The 18339-nt window shown below is 48.1% G+C and overlaps 1 protein-coding gene across 1 annotated transcript in view; it reads left to right on the forward strand.

Moving 5' to 3' along the window:
* Window positions 1-313: 313 nt before the first annotated feature.
* Window positions 314-18339, forward strand: part of LOC103232846 (uncharacterized) — a 40236-nt gene continuing 22210 nt past the window's right edge. The window contains 6 exon segments of the mRNA XM_073011944.1: window positions 314-447; window positions 928-1046; window positions 4106-4181; window positions 5462-5585; window positions 5686-5781; window positions 8701-8864. Coding sequence (XP_072868045.1) covers window positions 314-447; window positions 928-1046; window positions 4106-4181; window positions 5462-5585; window positions 5686-5781; window positions 8701-8864 — 713 coding nt within the window.

Consider the following 18339-nt stretch of genomic DNA (forward strand, 5'->3'; position numbering starts at 1 on the left):
ATGCTAACTACTACTGGGCTCAGGAGAGTCCAGGTCGTGCCACATGTCATCAATTTTAAGACACCCTATGTTTTACATTTTAGCACCTGCTGAATTGTGTCCCCATACACACAAAAACAATCAAAGCCCTAGCCCCCCAGTAGCTGTGAATGTGGCCTTGTTTGGTGGGAAGGTCTTTGTAGATGATTGAATGAAGTTGAGGTCATGAGAGTGATTCTCACCCAATCTGCCTGGCGTGCTTATAAAGAGGAGACATTTGAACACACAGAGACAGATGCACCAAGAGAAAACAGAGTAGACACATGCCGGGAGAATGCCCTCTACCAGCCGAGGAACTTCTGCGGCTACCAGAAACCAGGAGAGAGGCCTGAGCAGCATCTCCCCGCAGGCCTCAGAAGGAACCAACCCTGCCTGCACCTTGATCTCAGGTTTCCGGCCTCCAGGACTGTGAGATAATAAACGTGTGCTGTTCAAGCCCGCAATTCACAGTACTTTGTTCTAGCAGCCCCAGAAAACCAGACAACATCTTTGAAACGAAGGCACCAGCAGCACGTGGCAGCCGACATCAGTGTTGCCTGTCGCGTCCTGTGGGCACCCTCTGCCAGCTTTTCTTCCAGGCCTGTACCTCCACTCTCCTTGGATAATTACCCCTCACACCACTGCAGTGGCTCTGCCCTCACCAGCAGAGAGCTGGCATTGCCTGGGAGTATACAGCTCCTTTGCTCCCAGGCCTGGAATGGGAGCAGGAACATGGAAGTCTTCTTACCCTGAGGTGGGACAAGCGCTGAGCAGTCACTGATGCTCCGGAGGTCCCCAGGGGATCAAGCAAGGCTGGGAATTGCACCTTCCTCAGCATCTTCTACCATCTGTCCTGCTTCCCTAGGGAGTCACTTGCACTGGAATCTTCATCTCTGGTTCTGCTTTTAGGGCACCAGACAGACCCAAGAACCTTGGTAAGGAAGTGGCCTGTGAGACTGACTCTGAGGCTGGGATTCTAGAGACAGGCGACTCGCCAGGCAGAGGGCAGAAAGGCCTGAGTCCCAGTGGTGAGTGGAAGCTGAGACTCCAGCACGCTCCCCAGTCTGCAGCTCTGCCAAGCTGGAAGCCGAGTGGAAGGGCATGCCCTGAATGGGGCAATATTTCTGATGACTGAAGCCAGGAGGGAGGTGAGAGAACAGCATAGGCTCAGGTTGATTGACAACCCACTGAAGGCACATGGCTGCATGTGAACTCCTACAGCCGAAGGAGGAGGCTTGGCCCAGGTCACGTGAAGAGAAGCAGGCGCCTCAGCACTCTCCCATGCCAGAGTCAGGCCTCTGATCGGGAAGAAGGGGAGCCCCCTCTCAGGGGAGCCCTGAAAGGCAGTGGAGAAGGAAAATCCTCCCATGAGCAGAGCCTCAGGCAAAGCGCCTAGTCATTCACTTTGAATGGAGCAAGGAATGGCCCAATATTAGCTGTATTTATGGGCAATAGCACATAGCCTGGCCGCTTGGTCAGGGTCTAAGGAATAAGGCTGGACAGTTTTGACAAGGTGGCCACATGTGGATGGACCCCTGGGAGTGGGCACCACGTAAAAGGTCATGGTGTTGCACATCAATGCCCACCAGAGAAGCAGCATGAAACTACCAACCAGGCAGGCAGGAGGACTCACTGGGTCAACGTCTACCAACACCTCCCCTCAGGCAGCCCTAGGCTTGCACAGGGGGCCTGTGAAGAGTGGCCGTGGTGGCAGAGAAGGAGGCTACAGATGTCCCAACAGCATGGACTTCCTCCCATCAAAGCTGAGCCAGCACTATCACTGCGGAATGTCCGATCTGTCAGCATCACAGACCATGCTGAGTCCCTGTCAGCCACCACACCTCAAAACCACCAACCAGACTGCTTTGTCCATGTGGGGTACTGTCACAAACTACCGGCCGCGCGCAATGGCTCACACCTCTAATCCCAGCACTTTGGGAGGCTGAGGCGGGAGGATCACAAGGTCAGGAGATCGAGACCATCCTGGCTAACATGGTGAAACCCCATCTCTACTAAAAATACAAAAGATTAGCCAGGCGTGGTGGCAGGCGCCTATAGTCCCAGCTACTCAGGAGGTTGAGGCAGGAGAATGGCGTGAACCTGGGAGGTGGAGCTTTCAGTGAGCCGAGATCACGCCACTGCACTCCAGCCTGGGTGACATAGCGAGACTCTGTCTAAAACAAAACAAAACAAAACAAAACTATCATAAACTGAGTGACTTCTAAACAAGAGAAATGTATTTCTCACAGTTCTGGAGACTGGGAAGTCCAAGGCCAAGGTGCTGGCACATCCAGTACCAGGTGAGTTCTTGATTTCTGTTCATAGATGGCGCCTTCCAGCCGTCCCCTCGCATGTGAGAGAGGCAAGCCAGCTCTCTGAGGCCTCTGTTGTAAGGACACGAATCGCATTCATGAGGCCTCCACCATCAAGACCTAATCACACCCTGAATGCCCAACCTCAGAACACCATCATACTGGGGGTTAGGTTCCAACAGGCGAACTTTTTGGAGACACAAACATTCAGACCACAGCACACTCAATGGCAAAACAATTACACGACACCTCTTCAGCTTTGAAAAATGACAACGTTTCACCCTGATTGGGGTTGCCATATATTCCAGAAATAAATCTGCATTTTTTGCCAGGACCACTATTTAAGGATTTACCAACGTGGGATCCTCGGACCACATGACTGCCTTTCTGGCAAGGGCAGCATAGCAATGGGCACGTGGCCGTAAGGTCCACACCCATGCTTCTTTCAGATTCCACGCCAGCCAGAAGCTTCTGGCGTGATGGAGCGTGGGCTCAGCCTTCTGAAGTGACAGGTTGGCTGTGTCTGTATCCAAATTTCTTTTTCTACATAAGAACATCAGTCATTGGCTTAGAGCCCATCTAAATGACCTCATTTTAACTTGATCGCCACTGTAAACACCCTATCTCCGAGATACTGGGAGTTAAGACTTCAACATAAGAATATTTACAGGGACGAAACTTAACCTGTAACGTGGAGGGAGTTGTTCAATATCATTTATAGCCTCAGGACCCACTGCAGCCACGGGTCTGAAGCTCATTCCACTAAGCCTCCCCCAGGCTAGATTTTTCCCATAGACAATGACTGTTGGTAGATCATGAACTAATAACAACAAGAGGTTACGGCTGGTATCTTCCCCACTTACTCATTGGACATCCATGCCCATAAGTCACTGAACTTCTGAGAGAATTTGGGGGAATGATTGAGCTATTCCAAGAGAGGGGCTGTTCAGGACTTCTACTCAGAGTGCCACTTCCTGGCAGTATGTGGCAGACAGCAGAAGACACGACTCCGGGAGGGGAGTTGAGGCAAGGCTTCCCTGGAGCCATCTCCTAGCTTCTAGGGGAAGGTGAGTGTATCAGTATCCTGCTGCTGCTGTAACAAATCACCACAAACTACAGGGCTTAAAACAACACAAATGGGTCAGTCCACAGTTCTACGGGTTAGAATCTGACGTGGGTCTCAATAGACTAAAACCAAGGTGCTGGCAGGACTCTCTTCCTTCTGGAGGCTATAGGAGAGATGATTTCCTCACCTTTTCCAACTTTTTCTTCCTCTTCTTTTTTCTTTCTTTTTTTTTTTTTTTTTTTTGAGACAGAGTCTTGCACTGTCGCCCAGCCTGGAGTGCAGTGGCGCGATCTCGGCTCACTGCAAGCTCCGCCTGCCGGGTTCACGCCATTCTCCTGCCTCAGCCTCCCAAGTAGCTGGGACTACAGGTGCCCACCACCATGCCTGGCTAATTTTTTGTATATTTAGTAGAGACAGGGTTTCACCGTGTTAGCCAGGATGGTCTCGATCTCCTGACCTTGTGATCCACCCACCTCAGCCTCCCAAAGTGCTGGGATTACTGGAGTGAGCCACCGCACCTGGCCACCTTTTCCAGCCTCTAGAGGCTGTCCGCATTCATCTGAGTAGATGCAGGTGGAGTTGCGAATCTTGAACCTTGAGCCTGTCTGAACCCAACTCTTTGCTTTGCTGGTGGAAACTGCCAGCTCTCCCATATCTAAAGAGATTAGCCTCTTATTTAAATACCCTGTGGTTGCTCTCCGTGGACCAGGTCTGAGAGTGGGCAGTGTCACTATTGAGATGGTTCCCCTGGTTTCATGGGTGATGGTGGAATTCCACAATGGCAGGTAGCAGTTCTGAACCACCAAAGACAGGGGGGTATATTCGTTGTAATGGGCAGGAAGACAGTGATCACCAGAACGCTGTGACCCACACGACCTTTGCCAGTTGCTAATGGGCCTCAAGGAATGAAATAAATACAGCAAATTTCCACATTGAAACTAGTTCACAGACTCAGAGTCCCTTGATTGAAGAGAAGGCTGTGTCCCAAGGAAGGACCCTGTGACATTGCCACAGATATGTGCTATAAATCTTCATCCACTTCTTCCCCATAGGGACCTTTGGCCATGTATTGAGGGCTTGTGTGCGTGGAAAAAAAGGACTTGCCACGACCCTTTGGGGATTTCTGGACATGGGCTCTAAAATGACATTAAATCTTTTGAAATTTAATTATGGGCGGTGGCTCACACCCATAATCCCAGCACTTCGGGAGGTCGAGGTGGGTAGATCACAAGGTCAGGAGTTCAAGACCAGCCTGGCCAACATGGTGAAACCTCATCTCTACTAAAAATACAAACTTTAGCCCGGTGCGATGACAGGCACCTGTAATCCCAGCTACTTGGGAAGCTGAGGCAGGAGAATCACTTGAACCCGGGCAGCGGAAGTTGCAGTGAGCTGAGATCACGCCACTGCACTCCAGCCTGGGCGACAGAGTGAGATTCCATTGCAAAAAAAAAAAAAAAAAAATCTTATGAAATTTTTAGAATATTCTTAGGAAGCAAAATGCCAGTGTGTGCTACCAGTCAAAGTCGGGGTTTATGGTAGTCAGGTGATAACAGAGTTTTGCCCCAAATCTGACTCACAGTGGACCCAGCAGGTCTGCAGATCTACCCCATGGTTATGCCCCAGTTCTGGGATGTATCATGGCAATGAACATGTACAGCCCCTCAGAGTCCTCACCTGGACGGCGGGCGCAGTAGCTCACGCCTGTAATCCCAGCACTTTGGGAGGCCAAGGTGGGCAGATCACGAGGTCAGGAGATCGAGACCATCCTGGCTAACACGGTGAAACCCCATTTCTACTAAAAAATACAAAAAAAAAAAGTTAGCCAGGGTGGTGGCGGGTGCCTGGAGCCCCAGCTACTCGGAAGGCTGAGGCAGCTACTCAGGAGGCTGAGGCAGGAGAATGGCGTGAACCTGGGAGGCTGAGCTTGCAGTGAGCCGAGGTGGCACCACTGCCCTCCAGCCTGGGCAACAGAGCAAGACTCTGTCTCAAAAACAAAAAAACAAAAAAACAAAAAAAAACTCCAGAAGGGATGGGATGTGAATTCTGACACTTGTTTACAAAGGAAAGACTATGACTTCCATTTATCCGCGCCCTCTCTTGTTCTCTTTTTCTTGACTCACCAGCTGCTGTGCGGTGGGGACACTCACGGTGGGGATGCTCGTGTAGCCTGTGGGGTGGCCCAGATGGTAAGGAACCCAGGCCTGACAGCAACCAGGTGGGTGAGTGAGTTTGGACATGGATCTCATGAGGCCTGCCCTGTGAACACCACTTCCATGTGCATGCAAGGAGCTTCTCCAGCCCCAGGTGAGCCTTCAGATGACAGCAGACCTTGCTTATAGCTTAACTACAACCTGCAGAGGACCACGAGCTGCAGGCATCCAGGTAAGCCTTGCCCAGATTCCCAACCTGCAGAAACTGGGAGATAATAGATGTATACCGTTTTAACTGCCATGTTTTGGAGTAATTTGTTATGCAGTTATAGGTAACAAATACAGAGCATATTCCAGAGTGGGGTGGCATATTTCTTTCTTTCTTTCTTTTTTTTTTTTTTTTTTGAGACGGAGTCTCGCTCTGTCGCCCAGGCTGGAGTGCAGTGGCCCGATCTCAGCTCACTGCAAGCTCCGCCTCCCGGGTTCACGCCATTCTCCTGCCTCAGCCTCCCGAGTAGCTGGGACTACAGGCGCCCGCCACCGCGCCCGGCTAGTTTTTTGTATTTTTTAGTAGAGACGGGGTTTCACCATGTTAGCCAGGATGGTCTCGATCTCCTGACCTCGTGATCCGCCCGTCTCGGCCTCCCAAAGTGCTAGGATTACAGGCTTGAGCCACCGCGCCCGGCCTCTTTCTTTTTTTTTTTTTGAGATGAAGTCTTGCTCTGTAGCCCAGGCTGGAGTGCAGTGGTGTGATTGCGGCTCACTGCAACCTCTGCCTCCCAGGTTCACGCCATTCCCCCCTCTCAGCCTCCCGAGAGCTGGGACTACAGGTGCCCACCACCACACCCAGCTAATGTTTTTGTAATATTTTAGTAGAGATGGGGTTTCACCGTGTTAGCCAGGATGGTCTCGATCTCCTGACCTTGTGATCCACCCACCTCGGCCTCCCAAAGTGCTGGGATTACAAGCGTGAGCCAAGGCGCCCGGCCAGGATGGCATATTTCTTTCCTTCAACAAATACTGACAGGCTGCTATATGCCAGGTATATTGTGGGTACTGACATGTGTGTTAGTTCATTTTGCATTGCTATGAAAAAATACCTGGCCCATCACAGTGGCTCACGCCTGTAATCCCAACACTTTGGGAGGCCGAGGCAGGCGGATCACCTGAGGTCAGGAGTTCGAGACCAGCCTGGCCAACATGGTGAAACCCCACCTCTACTAAAACCACAAAAATCAGCTGGGCATGGTGGTACGTGCCTGTAATCCCAGCCACTTGAGAGGCTGAGGCAGGAGGATCACTTGAACCCGGAAGGCTGTGGTTACAGTGAGCTGAGATTGCAGCACTGCACTCCAGCCTGGGTGATAGGGAAAGACTCTGTCCCAAAAGAATAAAAGAAAAGAAAAGAAAAGAAAAGAAAAGAAAAGAAAAGAAAAGAAAAGAAAAGAAAGAGGAGATACCTGAGGCTGAGTAATTTATAAAGGAAAGAAGTTGAATTGGCTCACAGTTCCACAGGCTGTGTAAAAAGCACGGGGCTGGGTACAGTGGCTCATGCCTGTAATCCCAGCACTTTGGGAGGCCAAGGCAGGCAGATCACAAGGTCAGGAGATCATCCTGGTTAACACGGTGAAACCCTGTCTCTATTAAAAGTACAAAAAAATTAGCCAGGCGTGGTGGCAGACATCTGTAGTCGCAGCTACTCAGGAGGCTAAGGCAGGAGAATGATGTGAACCCGGGAGGCAGAGTTTGCAGTGAGCTGAGATAGTGCCACTGCACTCCAGCCTGGGTGACAGAGGGAGACTCCATCTCAAAAAAAAAAAAAAAAAAAAAAAAAAAAAAAAAAAAAAACAAAGAAAGAAAGAGAAAATCAGGCCAGGCTCGGTGGCTTACCCCAGTACTTTGGGAGGCCAAGGCAGCTCATCGCTTGAGCTCAGGAGTTCAAGACCAGCCTTGTCGACATGGCAAGACCTCGTGTCTACTAAAAATAAAAAAATTAACCAGACGTGGTGGTGTGCACATGTAGCCCAAGGCTGAGGTGGGACAATCGCTTGAGCCCAGGATTTGAGGTTGTAGTGAGCCATGATCATGCCACTGTACTCCAGCCAAGGTGACAGAGTGAGACCCTGTCTCAAAAAAGACCCCAAAACCAAACAACAAAATAACATAAAAATCAAAATATATCAGATTTCTTTTCATTTCTTAGCTATATTCTGCATATTAAATACACACATTAAAAATGCAGGTCCAGGCCAGGCGCGGTGGCTCCTGCCTATAATCCCAGCACTTTGGGAGGCCAAGGCAGGTGGATCACCTGAGGTCAGGAGTTGGAGACCGGCCTGGCAAACACGGTGAAACTCCATCTCTACTAAAGATATAAAAATTAGTTGGGCATGGTGGTGGGCTCCTGTAATCCCAGCTACTCAGGAGACTGAGGTGGTAGAATTGCTTGAACCTGGGAGGTGGAGGTTGCAGTGAGCTGAGATTACGCCACTGCACTCCAGCCTGGGCGACACAGCAAGACTCTGTCTCAAAAAAAAAGAAAAAATGCAGGTCTAGGCAGCACTCCCGGTGGTCTCACACATCTGTCCCTTGCTTCAACAGTGTTAGGACAGAACAGACCTGAGGATTCCCTCTCTTCCAGCCTCTCCTAATCTCCAATCTCCCCTCCAGTTGCAACCTCCAGGACCATCTTCTCAGCCATATCCTGCTTCCAGGACCAGCCAACACCGTTGTTGTTAGAAATAAGTTTAGCTCCTTATTGCCAACCAACCACAAGCTCCTAGATTCGTGAGAATGATTCCACCGAGGAGGAAGCTGCGGTCAGCTGCCTGGTCCGTGTGCACTGGCAGGTCTCCTGCACTTACCATTCCCTGGGCTTCTATTTTAACCACAACAAGTGGCTCTGGAGCGCTTTGGTTCTTCCGTGAGTCGGTTCAACAGAAGCACAAGGGCACGGTGTGTCTCTTGGAAATGCAAAAGCAGCTGCACCATCTTCCAAGGTGGGCGGAAGCCATTTCTAGATGAGTGGGGAAAACCATGGATGCCATCAAAGCCATCGTCGCCTGGAGAAGAATTTGAACCAGGCCCTTATGGATCTGCATGCCCTTGGTTCTGCCCACACGGACCCTCATCTCTGTGACTTTCTGGACAGCCATTTCCTAAACGGGAAGATGAAACTCATCAAGATGATGGGCGACCACCGCAGTTACCTTTGCTGGCCAGCCGGCCCCCAGGCCCGCCTGTGCCAGTGTCTCTTTCAAACGCCCACCCACAACCAAAACCAGCAGCCTTTGAGGGGCACCTCTGCACCCCCTGGTATCAGGGCTTCCGCCCAACCTCTCCTTCCAGCCAGTAGGCAGCTTTTTCACCACCCTGCAGGCTTCTCCCAAGCCTTGGACCAAAGGGAAAGAAAGCTTTTTGCAGCAAGAAAAGAAAAAAGAAAAAGAGGAGAAAAAGAGGCTATGGGAAAATTGACATGAACACAACAGAGAGCCCAGAAATAAATCTAAACATATCCGGTCAACCAATTTTTGACAAGGGCACCAAGAGGACACGATGGAGAAAGAATAGTCCCTTCTTGACTGGATGCAGTGGCTCATGCCTGTAATCTCAGCAGTTTGGGAGGCCGAGGCGGGTGGATCACCTGAGGTCAGAAGTTTGAGACCAGCCTGGCCCACATGGTGAGTAACTACATTTTTTTATTTCCAAGGATTCAAATTGATTCTTGTCTCAGTTCCTTCTCTATTTCTCTAAGGTCTATACATGATAAAGTCCTTTCCTGACATTCTGCGATCACCATTCCCTTGGTTCTTCCATGGATTGTCCTATTTGTGGTGTATAACTTCCCCCGCATGTGTTAATTTCTGGCTCTGCCCTTGTCTGCTATGCGAACGTTGAGCAAGGATGATAATAGAACCTCCCTAAAACTAATCCTGTCCTTGTTCAGGAGCTGAACCCACTTTCGTAAGATTAATGAAGGCCACAAGATTAGGATTCGTGAGGGGACTGAGTTCTGTGAAAATACAGGCATAGCTTCTGTAAGCCCTTACTGCTCAGGAGTCATGTGGCCAGAGATCACAAGATCTGTGTCTTCCCCAATTACTCCTGTAGATAGCATCACTACTGTGGAACCTAAGATTGGCCTTTTGAGATGTTTTTCAGACTCATCCCAGCTGGACTCAACCTGTGGCCCCACCCAGAGGTGGACTCAGTGCATGAGGACCATTTCCACACCCCTGTGATTGCATCCCCAACCACTTGGGATAACAGCATTCATTCTTTTGCATGTGGAAATCCAGTTTTCCCAATACCATTGTAATTGCCCGGTGGGTTCTTCCTGCTTGCTGCACAGACAAAACCGGTTCACTGAGACCACGGTATTGCAGTAAGGAGTTTAATTAACTCAGCGCCAGACATATGGAAGGACTGGAGCTATCACTGAAATCAGTCTCCCCAAAGGCCCAGAGGTTAGGGGTTTTCAGGGACAGTTTTGGGGGCAGGCAGGGGACTCGGGAATGGGTGCTATTTAGTGGTTGAGGCTTCTCTAGGTGTGTTCTGAATGGCAGACTGCTCCCCACAGGCAGCCCCTGGAGACATCTCTTCCCAGTGTTACCAGCCCAGGCCTCCAGGCTGTGGCCTCTGCCCGCCTCTCCTGTTCCCCACGTGCATTTCTCTTTTTGGCTTCACTTCTGAGTTATTCATTTAGCCACTTACTGCAGGAGTGAGGTGAGGATAGGAGAGTACTTGAGGTGCCCTCAATGTCCAGTGTGGTCTGGGGGTCCCCGAGCAGGACAGTGAGTTTGAGGTGTGGGGCTCAGGCACTGTGGCAGTAGGCTGTGCGAAGTGACAGGAAGACATCCGCCATGCACATTTTCTTTGGTTTTAAAGAAAGACATTACCATTTCAAGTCATATTTGCTTTTTGAGACAGAGTTTCATTCTGTCTTCCAGGCTGGAGTGCAATGGCGCGATCTCGGCTCACTGCAACCTCCACCTCTCAGGTTCAAGCGATTCTCCTGCCTCAGTCACCTGAGTAGCTGGGATTACAAAAAATACGTATATTTTAAAGCAGAGTAACAAATTCATAACTAAGTGTGGAGTGGAAAGAGGGGACCCCCGTGGACTTGAAATGGCAACGTTAGACTATGAACTAAATTTCTCCCATGGTTGATTTGGCCTATGCCCAGGAATGAGCAAAGACAGCCAGCCTGTGAGACTAGAAGCGGGATGGAGTCAGTCATGCTAGACTTCTCCTACCGTCGTCATCTTTGCAAAGCTGGTCTCACCATTTATTGAAGTGACTACTCTTTTTTTTTTTTTCAAAATAAAATCTTGCTCTGTTGCCCAGGCTGGAGTGCAATGGTGCGATCTCGGCTCACTGCAACCTCCACCTCCTGGGTTCAAGCAATTCTCCTGCCTCAGCCTCCTGAGTAGCTGAGATTACAGGCGCCCACCACCACGCCTGGCTAATTCTGTATTTTTAGTAGAGACGGGGTTTCACCACATTGGGCCTCACAGCACATATCAGCCCATCTCCTCTCCTGCTCGGCAGGGATGGTCACAATCCTCATTTCTCAGTTAAAGAAGCCAAAACTCCATTGTGGCTGGTCTCAAGCTCCTGACTGCAAGTGATCCAAGCACCTCAGCCCCCCAAAGTGCTGGGATTACAAGGGTGAGCCACCACACCCAGCCAATTAGGGGTAGATATCCAACATTTAGCCAGGTGCAGTGGCTCACTCCTTAATCCCAGCACTTTGAGAAACTGAGGTGGGAGGATCACTTGAGCCCAGGAGTTTGAGTCCAGGCCCGGCGACATAGTGAGAACCTGTCTCAACAAAACATTTAAAAATTATCCAGGCATGGTGGTGTGCGCCTGTGGTCACAGCTACTTGGGAGGTTGAGATGGGAGAAGGGTTTGAGCCCAGAAGGTCAAGTAAGCTGTGACTGTGCTACTGTACTCCAGTCTGCGTAACAGAGCAAGACCCTGTCTCAAAACAAAAAAACAAAACCCAAAACATATAAAGAATTGGTACAACTCAACAGCGGAAAAAATATATAACCCAATTTTTAAAATGTTAAAAAAAAAAATTGAATAGACATTTCTTTAAAGAAGACATAAAAGCTGGGAGCGGTGGCTCACGCCTGTAATCTCAGCATTTTGGGAGGGCTGAGGCGGATGGATCATGAGGTCAGGAGATCGAGACCATCCTGGCTAACATGGTGAAACCTCGCGTCTACTAAAAAACAAAAAATTAGCTGGGCATGGTGGCAGGTGCCTGTAGTCCCAGCTACCTGAGAGGCAGGAGAATGGCGTGAACCCAGGAGGCAGAGCTTGCAGTGAACTGAGATTGCACCACTGCACTCCAGCCTGGGCGACAGAGCGAGACTCTGTCAAAAAAAAAAAAAAAAAAAAAAAAAAAACACCTAACAAGATATCACCGGAAAGGAAACTTAGACTCCACTTCCTCTTGTGAACATAAGTACAAAATTACCAAATGAACTATGAGCAGGCCAATCAATACCATTCAATCACATATAAAATGGTATTAATCATATATCACAACAAAGTGATTTAATTCCAGAAATGCAATGTTACACATTCAAAAGCCAGTCACTAAGTTACCTTATCAACATAAAAAGATGAGAAAAAAATTGCTCAATCAAGAAAGAAAAAAGCAATTGATAAAATTCAGTACCTATTCATAAATTTTAAAACCTATCTAACAGAGAGGGTGCAACACGCCCAGTTAAACACTCCCACAGCTGAGAATAGTGACATAACTTACGTGCAGCCAAAAGATGGAAATTGCAGGCTGGATGCGGTGGCTCACGCCTCTAATCCCAGTACTTTGGGAGGCAGAGGCAGGCGGATCACGAGGTCTGGAGTTCGAGACTATCCTGACCAACATGGTGAAACCCTTTCTCTACTAAAAATACAACAAGGCCGGGCGCGGTGGCTCAAGCCTGTAATCCCAGCACTTTGGGAGACCGAGACGGGCGGATCACGAGGTCAGGAGATCGAGACCATCCTGGCGAACACGGTGAAACCCCGTCTCTACTAAAAAAAAATACAAAAAATTAGCCGGGCGAGGTGGCGGGTGCCTGTAGTCCCAGCTACTCGGGAGGCTGAGGCAGGAGAATGGCGTAAACCCGGGAGGCGGAGCTTGCAGTGAGCTGAGATCCGGCCACTGCACTCCAGCCTGGGAGACAGCGAGACTCCGTCTCAAAAAAAATAAATAAATAAAAATACAAGAAATGAGCCGGGCATGGTCCCACGCGCCTGTAGTCCCAGCTACTGGGGAGGCTAAGGCAGGAGAATCGCTTGAACTGCAGAGGCAGAGGTTGTTGCAGTGAGCTGAGATCACTCCACTGCACTCCAGCCTGGTGACAGAACAAGTCTCCATCTCAAAAACAAAACAAAAAAAATTGAATTACAGTATGATCTTAACACTTTTGAGAAATCTGTTTTTCAGCTAAAAAGAGACAGACTCAGCCTTTTGACCTTTTCTCTTTTCCTCCCTGGAAGTCAATCCAAGGAAAAGCAGCAGCCACATTGTAACCACAGGAACAAAAACATGGCTAAAGAAGTATCAGGAAACTGAAAAGAATCCTGGACTGCCCGCCTCTGTACTTTTTTTTTTTTTTTTTTTTTTGAGACTGAGTTTCCCTCTCGTTGCCCAGGCTGAAGTGCAGTGGAGCGATCTCAGCTCACCACAACCTCCGCCTCCCAGGTTCAAGCGATTCTCCTGCCTCAGCCTCCCAAGTAGCTGGGATTACAGGCGCGTGCCACCACGCCCGGCTAATTTAGTATTTTTAGTAGAAATGGGGTTTCTCTACATTGGCCAGTCTGGTCGCAAACTCTCAAACTCAGGTGCTCCACCCGCCTCAGCCTCCCAAAGTGGTGGGATTACAGGCATGAGCCACCACGCCCAGCAGAAAATTGCAGTATAATCTTAAAACTTTTGAGAAATTTATGTTTTTCAGCTAAAAAGAGACAGACTCCGTCTTTTTACCTTTCCTCTTTCCCTCCCTGGAAGGCAATCCAAGGCCTGGAAAAACAGCAGCCGCATTGTAACCACAAGAACAAAAACAACTTGGACAGCCTTCCTCTGCACATTTTAAGTGACAAAAATGAAACCTATATTTCTTTAAGTCACTAAAGCATGTTTATTTTTTCTGTGACTACATGTAGCCTTAAATGATGTATTAACCAAAAATGCACAGCTAGCATAATGCTTAATGAAGAAATAATACAGACATTAAAATAAGGAATAATCCAATATGCCTGTTTTCATGTCTAATCTCTAACATTATATAACTATCCTATCCAATGTAATCAGACAAGAAAAAATAAATGCTACACAAATATTAGAAAGGAGGGTGAATATTATTATTCATAGACAATACAGTTGCTTCCCTAAAGATTCTAGGAATATTAACTGTTAATTTTTTTTTCTTTTTTTTGAAACAGAGTCTTGCTCTGGTACCCAGACTGGAGTGCAGTGGCCCAATCTCGGCTCACTGCAACCTCTACCTCCCAGGTTCAAGCGATTCTTCTTGCCTCAGCCTCCCAAGTAGCTGGGATTAAAGGTGCCTGTGACCACATCCAGCTAATTTTTGTATTTTTAGTAGAGACAAGGTTTGGCCATGTTGGCCAGGGTGGTCTTGAGCTCCTGACCTCAGGTGATCCACCTAGCTTATCCTCCCAAAGTGCTGGGATTACAGGCATGAGTCATCGTGCCCAGCCAACTGTTAAATGATTAAGAAAATTCAGCAAGATTATCAGATACAATATCAAACATACAAAAATCAAAAGTTTGGCTGGGCACGGTGGCTCATGTCTGTAATCTCAGCACTTTGGAAGGCCGAGGTGGGTGGATAACCTGAGGTCAGGAGTTTGAGACCAGCGTGGCCAACATGCCAAGCTCCACCTCTACTAAAAATACAAAAAAAGTAGCCGGGCATGGTGGTGTGCACCTTAGTCCCAGCTATTGGAGACTGAGCATGAGAATCGCTTAAACTCGGGCAGCAGAGGTTGTAGTGAGCTGAGATCGTGCCACTACATTCCAGCCTCAGCGACAGAGTGAGAATCAATCTCAATTAAAAAAAAAAAAAAGACAAAAATAAAAAGTTTTTGTATACTACAACATATAACCAATCAGAAAAGGAAATAAGGTAATATTAAAAATGGAAAATAATACTTAGCTGAAGAACACAAAAGAACGACTGATTAAATGTAAAAATATGCCATATTTTTGGATGGGAGGCATCTACTTTGCAAAGATGTCAATAACCCCTCAATTAATCTACATATTCATTGCAATCACAATAAAAATCCACTGAAGTTTTACATATAACAAACTGTCTTAATATTCAGAGGGGGCCGGGCGCAGTGGCTCATGCCTGTAATCTCAGCACTTTGGGAGGCCAAGGCGGGTGGATCACGAGGTCAAGAGATCGAGACCATCCTGGCTAACACGGTGAAACCCTGTCTCTACTAAAAAAAAATACAAAAAATTAGGCGGGCGTGGTGGCAGGTGCCTGTAGTCCCAGCCACTCGGGTGGCTGAGGCAGGAGAATGGCGTGAACCCGGGAGGCGGAGCTAGCAGTGAGCCGAGATCCTGCCACTGCATTCCAGCCTGGGTGACTGAGCGAGACTCCGTCTCAAACAAACAAACAAACAAACAAATATTCAGATGGACAAATTCAGAATTCAGATTCAAAAATAGGCAAGATGATTCTAAAAAAGTAGTAAGAAAGTGGGGAAATTTGCCAACTTGGTATGAAGACCTCAATCATCAAGCAGAATCATACTGGCTCAGGGACAGGATGGCTCAACAGAAAATCATAAAGCACCCAGGAGCAGACACATTTATGTGGAAATTTTATATCTGCTGGAGGGAGTATTTGAAATGTGTAGAGAAAGAATTGATTATTTAGTAAATGGTACTTGGAAAATGGGCTATTTATTTGGGAAAATAGCTTAAAATAGAACCCAGAGGAAATTAACAAATAAAAATAATTTTAAATTATTAGAAGAAAATATAGGACAGTGCCTTGAAATTTATTAGGAGAATGATGTAATTAAACTTGCATGAAGAGAATGTCTTCTAATATAGGATACCCAAGGCAAAACTCATAAAGGAAATGATTGGTAAATTTGACATCCAAAGACTTTAAAACTTCAGTATGACAGAAAATAAAGAAAATGTCAAATGACAAACAGAGAAATATTTTCAACATACATAAATGACCAATAATTAGCATCCCAAACATATAAAAGAAATCCTACAAATAGAAAAATGTGGGCAAAGGCAATTAACGTAAGAAAAAAACTGGAGTGTTCAATAGCCTTACAAGTGATCATAGAAATTCAGTCTTTTAGGCCGGGTGCTGTGGCTCATGCCTGTAATCCCAGCACTTTGGGAGGCCGAGGCAGGCAGATCACCTGAGGTCAGGAGTTTGAGATCAGCCTGACCAACATGGTGAAACCCTGTCTCTACTAAAATACAAAAAATTAGCTGGGTATGGTGGCGTGTGGCTGTAGTCCCAGCTACTCGGGAGGCTGAGGCAGGAGAATCGCTTGAACCCGGCAGGCAGAGGTTGCAGTGAGCCGACATTGCCCCACTGCACTCCAGCCTGGTGACAGCAAGACTCCATCTCAAAAAAAAAAAAAAGAAATTCAGCCTTTTGACCTTCCCCCTTTCCTTCCATTAAAATAAATAAAACACCATTTCCTTCCATTATAGTGGAAAACAACTAAGTTTGATAATATCGAGCATTGGTAAGATTTTGAGTAAACAAGTACTCTTAAAAATGGCTGGTAGACGTGTAAAAATGACCATTTGGTAGTATCTAGTAAAAATAAAAATGTGAATTATACAAATACTATTACTAACAATTCCATTTGCAGGGTTTACCCTAGGAAAAAAACACAGAGATCTAGGGAAAGTTGTAGAAAGATGTTCTTTGCAGCATCGTATGTAATAATGACTCACTGGAAATAACCTAATGCCCATTAGTGAAGCACCTAATAAAACTTGGTGAAGCAGTAAGCAGTGTATTCCAAATGCACTTGTTACAGAGGTAGGTCTTGAGTGCATTGGAAGGACAAATGAATTCTCACTATGAGAGCTCAGGGCAGGCTTCATGAAGAGATACAATTCGAGCACTTGAAGGACACTTAGGGTTTCTGGGCAGAAAAATGGAATGAAGGGTATCGGTAGAGAAAACAATGTGTGCGGGACACAAAAGATTCAGAATGGTGCTCAGAGAATATAGATAGCAATAATATATATGTATGTATATCTTTTTTTTTTTGAGACAGAGTCTTGCTCTGTCACCCAGACCGGAGTGCAGTGGCGTGATCTCGGCTCATTGTAAGCTCTGCCTCCCAGGTTCACGCCATTCTCCTGCCTCTGCCTCCTGAGTAGCTGGGACTACAGATGCCTGCCACCACACTCACCTAAATTTTTGTGTTTTTAGTAGAGACGGGGTTTCACCGTGTTAGCCAGGATGGTCTCGATCTCCTGACCTCGTGCACCTGCCTTGGCCTCCCAAAGTGCTGGGATTACAGGCGTGAGCCACCGCGCCCGGCCTGTATGTATGTATATCTATAAAATAATAATTATTAAAGAGACTGGGCAGTTGAATGCATCCTTTCCAAGACTTCCTTCCTCCTAGGGGGAGCCATGGGATGCAGAGAACAGCAAGGCCCAGGAGCCAGGACCTCAGGGCCCAGCAGAGGCCAGACATGGGCAGAAATCCCTGCCGCCGCAGCTGTGGGCAGGTGGGCAGGTCAAGGGACCTGTGGGCTTTGGTACTTGGTAAGCGTGGGTTCAAGTGTGGGGTCAAACTCCAGCTCCAGCAACCTCCCTCCCTATCAGCTTTTCACTGCAAGCTGGGGCGGTAGCTTCTTGTGAGGATAAAATGATGAAGTGTCCAGCACCAAGCAGGTACCCAGTATATTGTGGCTTCCTCCTCACCGCCCTAAGAGATGAGGATCGAAGACCCTGCCCCGTCCCTGAGGCCTTTCGGGCTAGTGTGGGGCTGATGTGACCCTTTTAACAAATTATTCTGCTAAGGGCTGAGGGAAGCAAGCCTCCCTCTGGAGCTGCTGAGGAAGGGAAGGCCCCTGGGGAGGGGCATCCTGGTTCAGGTGCATTCCTAGGGCCCAGAGAGCGCTCACCGCTTACGCCCACCTTGAAGGAAGTGTCAGGATTCAGTGAGGGAAGCAGCAGAACCATGTGATACAGGTGAAGGGATTTGCTGTGGAATTAGACCTTACAGGATTGTGGAGGGGCTGGGAACCAGAGGTGTGGGGAGGCCGCTGCAGCATCAGCGAGCAGGTCACCAATCAGTCACTCTGAGAAGCTGAAACATGCCCAGCCACCTAAGAGACCTGGAGAGGTCACTGGGACGCTATGCCTTGTGGAGCCCCGATCTGTGGGTCTGTGATGAAGTGACTGGTGCTGGACTTGGGGCCACAGCAGGTCACAGTGCAGGGCGGCCTACCCTGCTTGCTTTCGGCCGCTTGCTTCGTATTATTGTCTTTTCCTTTTTCCATGAACCCAAAGGCCACGGTACACTGACTGCTGAAACTCAACCTTCACTGGCTACATTACAGATAACATTCGTAGGTCACCATGGCCATGGTGCTTCCATTGTCTTTCAGGACTTTGGGCCAACTCCTGTCCAATTCAAACCAGTTGAGACCACTGACCCTTTAACTGGACCTGTGCACGTGCCTGAGAAAAGGTCCATTTTGATGTCAGAGGGTCCAAAACTCCACC

The sequence above is a fragment of the Chlorocebus sabaeus genome, chromosome 26, assembly GCF_047675955.1.
Source record: "Chlorocebus sabaeus isolate Y175 chromosome 26, mChlSab1.0.hap1, whole genome shotgun sequence".
Taxonomy (NCBI): domain Eukaryota; kingdom Metazoa; phylum Chordata; class Mammalia; order Primates; family Cercopithecidae; genus Chlorocebus; species Chlorocebus sabaeus.